The sequence below is a fragment of the Erinaceus europaeus genome, chromosome 11, assembly GCF_950295315.1.
Source record: "Erinaceus europaeus chromosome 11, mEriEur2.1, whole genome shotgun sequence".
NCBI lineage: Eukaryota > Metazoa > Chordata > Mammalia > Eulipotyphla > Erinaceidae > Erinaceus > Erinaceus europaeus.
The window spans coordinates 44,125,364-44,137,866 of NC_080172.1; the positions used below are offsets into that span (position 1 = coordinate 44,125,364).

The window sequence follows — 12,503 nt, forward strand, 5'->3', positions numbered from 1 at the left end:
AATCTGTTTATTTAATCAACCTATCCCACAGATCAGAGAGAAAAGGAGTAAATGAATATTATATAATTACACTAGCAATAATTTGGTGCAGAATTACATTTCTTTTCACTTTTTTCTCTTATATTTCTAATAATCCAAGTCACTCTAGCAAGCAGAAGCACTATTCATGCTATTGAGACACTCTTCAAAGACATTTAATACCTTATCTTAATGGCTATAGAGCCAGAAGGTATGTATGTGATTTAGGGTCTATCAGTTAACCATGAAACCTTAAATAATTTTGTCACAAGGATGGTTCACAGGTTAACAAATCTGACTTTGGTCACAAACTATGTGATAGAGCCATAATTCAAACTAAAGTATTCTAATTTAGATTTGATACTTTTTCTGTTATACTGGTATCAGTGCAAACTCTTGAGAATAAGGATAAGTAAAAAATTTCTCTAGCCAATGTGCTAATTTCTGTCTTTCCTCCCCTTTATTCTCTTCTCACTAATTTTTTTAAATGGTTAATGATAAATTTGGTGAAAAAAGGAAAGAGTTGTGGAAGCCCAGCTTGAAATGTAGGCATGAGAAACAAACAAACAAAAATTCCAAAAAGGCAGCAAAGCAGTAGTGGTGACCTTGAACAAAGAAATTTCTGTAACTAAATTATCACACAATCTTCTGGGATAAATTGAGTTTGGGTAGGAAAATACCACAGTCTCAATTTACACAGAAGAATTTTGTTTTCCTTTTGATTCATGATGACTAGAGGACAAAGCTCTTTCTCCTTCTTTAGAACAGAGGCCCAGCACCAGCTTGAAAGATAAAGTTATACATCTTTTACTCAGGAGGAGGAGTCTCCTCCTGAGTAAAAGAAATGATGAGGGACCCCCTCAGAGTTACTATGAGTCCAATGAATCTATACAACAGATCATTTTGATCTTTCAGAAGAATGGTGCTAAGCACTACCAGTGTCTTTTTTCCCCTGTCCTCTTAAGCTTTTTTTTTTTTCTCTCCATTACATCCATTTGATCCTCTTTGGTGTACCTTAGACTGCTTTATTTGTGTCTCTTTCAATACTAGATTTATTTTTGGTAGATCTATGAAGAAAAATTTCTGTAGATAGAGGGTGAAAGGGAAATTTTAAGAAAAATTAAAGCTTAGTCCCTTCTCCCCTCAATATTTAAAAATTAAAGTAATCCAATTTTGGTGAAGAGATTATTATATTATATTATAGAATAATAAAAGAATAAGTATATATTCGTGGAGGTACTTCCACTCAATTTTGCTTTTATCAGAAAAAGATGTAGTATGAGATAGCTGCCACTGAGTCCCAGGCAAGATTATTAAGCATAGTGAAACACAGGATGAGTTCCAGACGTAGTGAATTTCAATACACCCACAAGTGTTCAATGAACACCTCCAGAGTCAGAACACACAGTAATTAAGTGACCACTATTATCTGATGTCTTTGGGGGAAAAAAAACAACAAAAAAAACCCTCCATGGTCAAATCATACAAGAGACGTTTTATCTGAAGCTAACAAAAGCAAATTTAAGATGACAGCTGGTCAAACCACTTTATGACCACTCTATAATACAACAAAAGAGAAAAAAATCTAATCAATAAGGGTTCTGTTTCTAGTCACATACACAGTGAAATGAAGATAAAGAGTTACCGCATTAACACTCCAGCCTTTTGTGGGCAGTAATGGAACTGTGACATATAAGTAACATTTTCAGAAAATATCTGTATATCTAGTTAAAGTAAATCCATGAAGGTACTGCTGGGAATATTTGAGACAAGTGTTTCTTATAAAAGTGCTAAAATATCATAAAATGATCTACATATCTGAATAGTCTCTGCTTTTTAGAAGATACTGAAATATTGTACTAAAACAATATTGATATTAAAACAGTATTTCAAGTATTGACATCAAAATGTGGCAAAAAAGAAAGAAAAAAACCAAAAAACCAGAACTACATATTTTACACATTTACCTTCAATTGCTTAGAATCATTTACCTCAACCAATAAAGATGGAACGAGGAAGGAGGGAAAAGCATACAAGTAGCATAAAAGTAATTCTGGGGGTGGGGGGGTGGGGTGGAGGGTGGCACACCTGGTTAAGCACATGTATTACAATGCACAAGGAGCCAGGTTCAAGTCCCCATCCCCACCTGCAGGGGGAAAGCTCTACGAGTGGTGAAGTAGGGCTGCAGGTGTCTCTGTCTCTCTCCCTCTCCATCACCCCCCTCCCTCTTGATTTCTGGCTGTCTCTATCCAATAAATAAAAATAATAATAATAAATTGAAAAGTAATTTTAGGATACAAATCACTTGTACTATCTAAAATTAGGTAATTCTAACAACACATCCAAACTTTGAGTAACTTGCTTGGTTCAGTATGAAAACTTAAGTCAGGGGGGTCGGGTGGTAGTGCAGTGGGTTAATCGTATGTGGCTCAAAGCGCAAGGACCAGTGTAAGGATTCCAGTTTGAGCCCCCAGCTCCCCACTTGCAGGGGAGTCACTTCACAAGCGGTGATGCAGGTCTACAGATGTCTATCTTTCTCTCCCCCCTCTCGATTTATCTTTGTCCTATCCAACAATGATGACATCATCAACAACAACAATAATAACTACAGAAACAATAAAACAACAAAGGCAACAAAAGGGAAAATAAATAATAAAAATTAAAAAAAAAAGAAATAAAGAAAAAAAAAGTCAGAATCCACCACCACAATGGCTTAAAAACGCTGTGAGAATTTTTGAAGAAATTCATAAAACAACAGAGGAATTATCTAAATCTACTTAAGTCCTGCATGAAGTCAAACCTCTCACATCTATTCCTTCCCTTACAGTATGGCTCTCAAGACAAACCTGATCCACTACTTGCTTTTTTTTTTCCCCTCCAATATTTTAGTTATCTTTATTTTATTGGGTAGACACAGAGAAAAGGGGGAAACAGGAAGATAGGAAGACAGGGAAGGAGGGAGAATTGCAGTACTGCTGCACTACTCATGAAGGTTTTCCCCACAGCGAGGGATCAAGCCCTTGATGTGTGTACTTAACCATATATACCACTGCCTGCTTTTACAAAATCTTAGAATTGAGTACGGCATATATGTGTGTGTGTGTGTGTGTGTGTGTGTGTGTGTGTGTGTGTGTGTGTGTATGTGTATATATATGTATATTTAAATGACAAAAAAAAATCCTAAAAGAAGATAATCTAACATCTGAAAATTCAAATTTCCGTGTTCACTAAAGATTTACTGAGGTACTGCTATTTATTTATTCAGATGTTGCCTATCACTACTGTATTAAAATGGTTGAACACTAAAGATTATATGGCCAAAAAACATCTTCCCAAATATGTCCAAAATTAAAAGTTAGTACTAATTTGTCTTGAAATAACTGACTTTACATATGTAAATTTGCATACCCACACCCTAAAACTCAATTTACTAAATACCATCTAAGCAATAGGGAAATAACTGTCATTTCCTTGTAATTAACATAAGAGCAAACATATTCTTAAGATTTCCTAAAAAATATAAACGTTATCCCAAAAGGGAGCTGTTTAGAAAACCAGTTGTGGGAGTCGGGCTGTAGTGCAGTGGGCTAAGCGCAGGTGGCACAAAGCACAAGGACCAGTGTAAGGATCCCGGTTCGAACCCCGGCTCCCCACCTGCAGGGGAGTCGCTTCACAGGTGGTGAAGCAGGTCTGCAGGTGTCTATCTTTCTCTCCTCCTCTCTGTCTTCCCCTCCCTCTCTCCACTTCTCTCTGTCCTATCCAACAACAACAACAACAATAATAACTAGAACAATAAAAAACAACAAGGGCAACAAAAGGGAATAAATAAATAATAAAATAAATATAAAAAAAAAGAGAAAACCAGTTGTAAGAATATTAAAGAAAAAGAAAAGAATATTAATTAAAGGAGGTTGGGCAGTGGCGTACCCAGTTATGCACATAGTACTATGCTTAAGGGTTGAAGCAGGTCTGCAGATGTCTCTCTTCCTCTTTATCTCCTCTTCCCCTCTCAATTTCTCTCTGCCCTATCGAATAGAATATATATATATACATATATATATACATATTTATATATATAAGTGGCTGCCAGGAGCTATAGATTTGTAGTGCTAGCACCAACCTCAGTTGACTGGTGGCAAGCAGGTGCACCCACCCACTCGTGCCCATGTACGCACACAATAGTAAATAAATTCAAGCCTAGTTCCCACTGCATTGAAGGAAGCTTTGTTACTGTGGTTTCTTTCACTCTTTCCCCTTATCTGCCTCAATCTAAAAAAGTAAATAAAGTAAAATAAAGAATATTAATTGTATTATTTTCCCTACCACCTAATAATGTCAATCTTCCTTGCCCTCAACATCAATCAACAATGGTAGAGAATATTCCATCCTCCGAAGGGAGACTGGACAACATACTCTATGCTACACCTGAGGAAGATGGGTTCTGAAATTGGGGCAGTTTGGAACGTTCCTACTCACGACCACAGAATGTGAGCTCAGATCTACAGGGTTGCAGAGGTTACATAGGCTCCTAAGCTGAAATGGGCCCCAGATCACATCAAATTGATGGGGTTTACAGTCAACAGTATTTATATACCTTTCCCATATTTGGGAGCCACTCTCTTCCCTGATCCAGATTTCTGGTCCTTTTTCCACCATGATATCATCTCCCCAGACAATAACTTGGGTCCATCTGCATATCAGATGCCAGGCTCAGAGGAAAAAAAAGGGGGGGGGGGAACACAACAAAAGGCAACAAAACACTAGTATAGTCATGGGCCCTTTAGAATATAACTAAAATAGGCCTACTAACTATCTACAAAACGGAGACTCCAAATCTTCATCTGCACTATTCCAGCCTTTAGGTTCATGATTAGTCAACAATTTGTTGACTCTTTTTTCAGCCACCAGGTTCCAGATGCTAACATGATGCCAACTGGACTTCCTGGGCAAACAACCCCACCAGTGTGTCCTGGAGCCCTGCTTCCACAGAACCCCACCCCACTAGAGAAAGAGAGAGAGACACGCTGGGAGTATGTATGGATCTTCCAATGCCCATGTTCAATGGGGAAGCAATTACAGAAGCCAGACCTGCCATCTTCTGCACCCCATAATGACCCAGGGCCCACACTCCCAGAGGGATAAAGCATAGGAAAGCTCTCAGGGGAGGGGATGGGATACAGAGCTCTAGTGTTGGGAATTGTGTGGAGTTGTAACCCTCTTACCCTATGGTTTTTGCCAGTGTTTTCCTTTTATAAAAGAAAAGAAAAAAATTACAGAGGGCACAAAGCCAGTGTCATTTTTGGCAATATTACCTAAGAGATTAATACAAGCTGCACTGTTCTTTTCATTCTAAAAAATAAATAAACTGTATAGTTTAAAGATCTGCTTATTTATCACACAAGAGAAAAGCAGGGGCAGGGGAGGGAGAAGAAGAAAGCACTGCTCAGCTCTGGCATATGATGGTGCCAGGGATTGAGTCTGTGGCCTCTGGGGTCTCTGACTTCCAAGTTGTTGATTTATTTATCCAAATTTTTGTTTATTTAGAACACAAACTACAGTGGCTAAGGAAGGGTTCAGTGGGTAGAACTCAGATCCTGCATGTCTAAGACTTTGGGTTTGATCATCAGGACTGGCACTTTCGTCTCTTGTCTTTCATAAAAACAAATCTTTAAAATATACAAAAATTTCAAAAGTACAAAGTACAAAGAATATTTTTTCAAAGAGAAAAAGAAAGTTTCCTTTCCCACACATATTTGTAGAGATACAAGCAACTCCTAAAATCCCAGTAAAACACAAAATTTATGAGATGTGGCAGCTTACTGAGACCACCAGAGTCCTCTGATAAATATGACCATAAAATAGATCAGGATCGCTTATACTATCTCCCCATTGGATGGCTCCTCCACATCTCTGGCACTTACCTAAGAGCAGCAGCATGGTAAGTGTCAACATAATCGGAAATGAAGAGTTCTCGGTTCTTGATAACTGGATCTGTTATGACAAGTTCTCTTCCAGAGTCTGTCCAAAATATTAATTCAGATGATATTAAAATTGAGTTTCTGAAAATCAACTAAGGAAAATGTTCTGTTAGATTTATCTCCCACTAAATAATAAATAGCCCAGGCTCAGTGAGCAAAACAGAAAAGAGGAATAACATAATACAAATAAATATAACAGGGCCAAAGTATCCTGTTGGATGTTTCTATATGTCGTCTACTGATTCTCCATTGTTTGCTGAAATGCATTATAATATGTGTGTGCACATGCGTACACACACACACACACACACACACACACACGAAAAGAGTGACATAGTTACTACATTTTAACAACAAAGAATATTTAGTGATTCCATATATATTTTTTCATAGTTATTTCAGGATTGAGTTTTAAAAAATTTCACTGCTTTACATAAAGAGTTACCAGTGTCAGTAAAATAGCTCACCTAGATCATGTGCTTGCTTTGTCATGTATGTCATATGATCCAGGACTGAGCCCAGTCTCCACTATAATGGACAAAGGTTCAGTGATGTGCTCCCCCACCCCCCATCCCATCTGAAATTTGGCCTAAAACGATGGAGCTACAGTGACCAAAGCAAAACAAGTTACTATCTTTAATAAGAAGTCACGTCTTCAACAGAAATCATTAGCTTCAAAGAAAAAGAAAACCTGTAAGTTACAAAAATGCATATTCTTGAAGGAAAGTTTTCAATAACTGGTTTGTCGACGCAAAAATCTATGGTTAAAAGTATTACTGAAGAGTGGGAAGAGCTCAGAGGCCACAGGGTCTCTCTGCCTGGGCCCATCACTTAGAAAATAAGTAACAATCATAACGTGCAAGGACCCAGGTTCAAGTCCTTGGACCCCCCACCTGTAGTAAGAAAGCTTCACAAGTGGTAAAGCAGATCTGCAGGTATCTATTGTTCTCTCTCCCTCTCTATCTCCCTTACCCTTCATTTTTCTTTGTCTCTAGCCAATAATAGAGATTTAAAAAGAAAGGGGGGGGGGGAAGAGACAGAGAGAAAGAGAATAAAATAATACTGACAATTCCTTCAGTATCTCTAAGCCTCAATTTTTAGAAACTGGAGGTACCAAATCCTAACTCATGATAATGGTTAAACAAATATAAGCAAGTATGAGACCTAATTGATTTGACTAGTACAAAAAAAATCAATTAAGAGGAGCTATTAAGATACTTGTATACATATAATGTATATGCTGTGACCATATCTCACATGACAATAAAATTATTGGGAAGGAACCACAATGTGTGGGGGGGGGGAGGATGTTCTGAAACTCACAATCAAGCTAAATTCTAGAAAAGTGAAGAAAGTATTGTTTTAAAAACTGAAGTCTAAAAGGCTCTGGGGTTTGGGGGGGAAGGGTCAGGTCCTGGACCATGATGACAGTGGAGGACTTAGTAGGGGTTGAACTGTTATGTGGAAAACTGAGAAATGTTACACATGTACAACTACTGCATTTTATCATCAACTGTGAACCATTAATCCCTACAATAAAGAAAAAAAAGTTAAAAAAAACAAAAAAACAAACTGAATTCCACAAACTTGAATACAGAGGCAATAAATAACCACAGATTATTAAAATATTATAGATGTGTGTGTTTGAAAATCATGATGCATATTTACATATAATAATATGCCATGGCTTTTCCAGCAATCAAATAAATATTACAATCTTCATAGGATATTAATATTGTGTGTTCATCATTAACCCTTTTTTCAGCCACCAGATGCTAACGTGATGCCAACCGGACTTCCTTGGGCAGATGACCCCATCAATGTGTTCTGGAGCACCGCTTCCCCAGAGCCCTGCCCCACTAGGGTTTCTGCCAATATCTGAAGCCAGACCTTCCACCTTTTGCACCCCATAATGACCATGGGTCCATACTACCAGAGGGATAAAGAATAGGAAAGCTACCAGGGAAAGGGATGGGATAGAGTTCTGGTGGTGGGAATTGTGTGGAATTGTATCCCTCTTATCCTATGGTTTTTGTTGGTGTTTCCTTTTTATACATAAAAATTAAAAAAAAGAGAGAAAAGAAAATACTGTGATTTTCCAATAAGAGCTATCTATAATACAAACTTAAGGGACAATACATAAAATCATCATCATCATCATAATCTCAGAGAAAAACTAACAAAAACAGACCATTCTAATGATGTCTTGATTTACAAAAAGTTTTTTTTTTAATTTTCATGGATATCTTCATTTAATGAATTATTCTAAAAAGAATTTTCTCCAAAAGTAAGAAAATATAAGAATCAAGCAAGAAGGGCATATTTACCATTTTCATTATGTCGATCCTGAACCAAATGTTGATACACAGAATCTGGAACTTCAGATTGACGGTAGTACCATTTGACGTTCATGAGTAGATGATCTCTCTTACTCTGAAAAGGAAAATCTAACAGCATTAGAAATAGATTTCGGGTGCCCATAGGAGCAAACTATACCCATGATCAAAAACTCTGGAAACCAGTGGACAGGCAGAGAGGGAGACAGGCATTTATCACAAGAAGTGCAACAAGTCATAAGTATAAGTAACCTCTTTTGAATTCTTGTCACAAATTCCAGTCACCCTAGTCCTCAAAGTTGCGTATGTCAAGAAACAAAGAAGATCAAACCTGAATTTATAAGTATCCTAGTTTGATTAAATAATTCATTCAATATTATATTTTACTTAACATTAGCCCTACAGTACTATGTGAATACACTTATTTCTTTTTAAAAAATATTTATTTATTCCCTTTTGTTGCCCTTGTTTTTTATTGTTGTAGTTATTTTATTGTTGTCATTGTTGGATAGGACAGAGAGAAATAGAGAGAGGAGGGGAAGACAGAGGGGGAGAGAAAGATAAGACACCTGCAGACCTGTTTCACTGCCTGTAAAGCGACTACTCTGCAGGTAGGGAGCTGGGGGCTCGAACCGGGATCCTTATACTGGTCCTTGTGCTTTGCCACCTGTGATTAACCCTCTGCACTAACACCCAACTCCCCACCTGTCTCATTTCTTAATCTTTGGTCATTTTGGTAAATATTTGTAAACTATGTTAGTACCTTTGTCAAGGCCACTGAGGACACTAAATTAGAAAGATAATACATCTTCTTTGTATAGTTTACCTATCACCCAGATTGAATTACATTCACCATCACCATGACCACCACCACCACCACCACCACCACCACCACCTCCTCCTTCTCAGTGTATTTTATCTGCAGTCATTACTATAAGGTAAACTATGAGTGGTGATGAAGGTGTTCTACGCCCATGATCCTGTTGTAATTATCTACAACATTCCAGATAACAGATCATCTTGTAAATCAATCTTTGTGGGGAAAATATAAATAAATATTTGTGAATAATGAATTCTGTGAGTAATAGGGACCCATAAACGTCTGTGGGATAACGCACATAATATCTTCATTCTCTATCACTGGAACTTTAGCAACTCAAGTGAACTTTAACTACTTTTTAGATAAAGAGAGCATCAGAGACACACCAAAAGAAAGATACCACAGTACTGCTTTTCCCCCAGCCCAATGCAGTGGAGGCCAAGTTTAAACCTAGGTTCTGCAAATGACAAAGCAAATACACTACTCAGGTGAACTATCTTGGCTGCTCTCATAACTATCTTGCCTGCTCTCATAAAAGTTAACCTTGTTCTGAGCTCAGGAATAGAATGAGGGATTAAATGTTAATCATTTCATTTGAAGATCATAACATTACAACTAGAGGAAGGTGGTCTCTATGCATTTAGTCATGAAACATAGCAATACAATTGTGCACTAAGACTTCCAATGGCCTCAGAAAATGCTTTACCAAGTCAGGCCAGAACATACTTCCCCTAGGTAAAACTGTATTATTCAGTTCAGCATCTATCTTCTGATCACAGGTCAGTGGGTGAGAAATAAATGAGAGTTAAAACTCAAGAAAAACTTCATATTTATAAAAGAGATAGTTAAAACTAAAAGTATATAAACTAAAAAAAGAGATAGCTAAAAGAGGCTTTAAGAAGGTGAGATACTTCCTGCATAAATGAAAAGCATGTGTACTGAGTCCCCTAAAAAGTCAAAGACTTTAAGAAGAAAAGCTTTTGCTGAAATATTCAAGCCAAATAACGAACCAGAAAGAAAACAAAGTCTTAACTGTCTTAACTGGTGTTAGAAGGATGAGGATTCAGAACTCTGCTGGTGGATGTGATATAGAATTATGCCCAGTAATGTTATAAACTACTATTAAATCACTAATAAAAAAATTACCGGCACAGGGATCCTGATTCAAGACCCCAGCTCCCCTCCTGTGGCGGGGGGGGGGGGGGGGGGTGTTGCTTCACAAGTGATGAAGTAGGTCTGCAGTTGTCTATCTTTCTCTCCCCTTCTCTATCTTCCCTTCCTCTTTCAATTTCTCTCTGTCCTATCCAACAACAATAATAATAACAATGATGACAATAAACAAGGGCAACAAAGGGGAAAAAAACAGTAATAGTGGATTCATAGTGCAGGCACTGAGCCCCAGCAAAAACCCTGGAGGGGAAAAAAAAAAGAAGAAAGAAAAAGAAAGAGAATTAAGTCTTAACTGAACTCAAACAGGAGCAAGTGCTTGTCCAAAGGAGCAATATCATGAACACCAAAAAACTTACTTTACAATCAGTTGTGTCAAATAGACTATAACCCAAAGTACATCTATCCATCTTAGTTTTTAAATCTATTTTCACTTTTATAGTCTATATTGCTTATATTGTGCATGATAAAAAGGAGAACTCAGTATGTTAAATAATAAATGTTATACATAGGAACTTTTATACAGAAGTAATTATTTCTAGCAGGAAATTATGGTGGAGATAATATTGCATTTACCAAAGAAATTATAATAATAATAAAGAGGAAAGGAAAATTTTTGATGGGCTCTTTTTAGGAAGGCAAAGGAGACTAAAAAACAGGCAGAGATATAAAGTACTCGGCAAAAATGCACAGTGACTCATCTTCTGGTGATATTGAGAAGATCCCAATGTCTGGCTGTAATTTGATCTTTAGTGGGCTTCTAACTCTGTGGGACAAATGGGAGCACTGACCAAATACACAGGAAGTGAAATGCAAGACACCTAGATATGGGAGAAGGCTATGTTTCTTTTCTACATAAGGTAATATAAACCAGGACAGAGATGACAATACTCCCAATAAAAAGAGACAAACCAGAGGAAAAATCTGGTACTAAAGTATAAACAAGTTAGATTAGCATACTGCCTAATGTGAGGTTTCTCAAACTAGCACTACTGACACTGGGTCCCAATAAACTATGGTTGTGGGGGCCTGTCTTAATTGTTGTTTATAAACATTCCTGGTCTCCAACCACTAGATGCCAACGAAACTACTCCCTTATATATTAACAGGCCAAAATTTTTCAAATGACTCCTTTGAAAAAAAGATCACCCTTGAAAAGCAATGGTTTAAGTTATTCCAACTGTATCCAGCAGCATAATTCTGGGTACAATGCTAATATATTTTTTGTGTCCCCTTTTCCACAAAATGGAGAACCTACACAAAAGTACTATGTATGGGGGGGGAGACCCGAAAAACACCTGGAACTGAGTAAATGCACCACTTTCTTTGCTAGTGTGTTACTACAATCAGTACTATACAGAAAAAGTTTAAGAATTTTGTTGAAAATAATAAAAGTATGCTTTTTACCAGAATATGGTTATTTTAAGGACAGTGCTATCTAGTCACAGACATACCCAAGAATGATTCAAGTAATTAATTATTTAATAGGGCACATAGGTATTCAGATCCATAAGCACTCCTTGCAAGAATGCTTCAAAAATTTACATTTCTCTATTTCTGACACATATCAAAGATGTCTGAAAACTTGATGAAGCAACAGAAATATCTTTAAGGTAGAATAAATAAAACTATATGGTGTCTGTTTTTTTAGACTCTATGCCCAGAAATTTGTGGAGGGTCATATGCTCTTCTGGCTCAGGCATGCTTAGTGATTTTACAGACATATACACACAAACTCAGCTCTGGCTTATCTTTACTTAAATGTATGACTCCTAATATTAGTCTTTACCAGGGGAGGTAAAAACCTATTGGATTCCCAAATGTAATACTGCACAGATACCAGGGAGTGGCAGCATTGAGTTAAAAAAAAAACTCAGAGGACAGCAAAGGCAGGCAGACTCAGGTAAACAAGTTTGAACAAATTTAAATAGCTGTAATAGAAGCAATCTTCCCTATTAGGCCAAAACTTAACTAAACACTAAAAATTTATGCAGAGCAGCAGTACCTTATTTCAGAGGGTACTAGACTAAAATTAGGAAGTCAACAATTCTATTAGTTACCGAGAGGTGACCTTGGTGAAATAAAAGATGATTCCAATGACAGGACCACCCCCCACACCCACCCCCATACATCTAAGTAGATAAAATGGGGTTGAAAGAGAATCCCTCTTGTTTTTTCCCTACA

At 37.2% G+C, this 12,503-nt stretch overlaps 1 protein-coding gene across 7 annotated transcripts in view; it reads right to left on the reverse strand.

Moving 5' to 3' along the window:
- RERE (arginine-glutamic acid dipeptide repeats) overlaps positions 1-12,503 on the reverse strand; it is a 523,083-nt gene that overhangs the window by 254,783 nt on the left and 255,797 nt on the right. For all 7 annotated transcript variants that reach the window (XM_060201410.1, XM_060201416.1, XM_060201414.1 and 4 more), the window contains 2 exons: positions 8,324-8,429; positions 5,940-6,036 (listed from right to left, as the gene is read on the reverse strand). In XM_060201410.1, the coding sequence (XP_060057393.1) occupies positions 5,940-6,036; positions 8,324-8,429 (203 nt within the window). The remainder of the gene's footprint in view (positions 1-5,939; positions 6,037-8,323; positions 8,430-12,503) is intronic.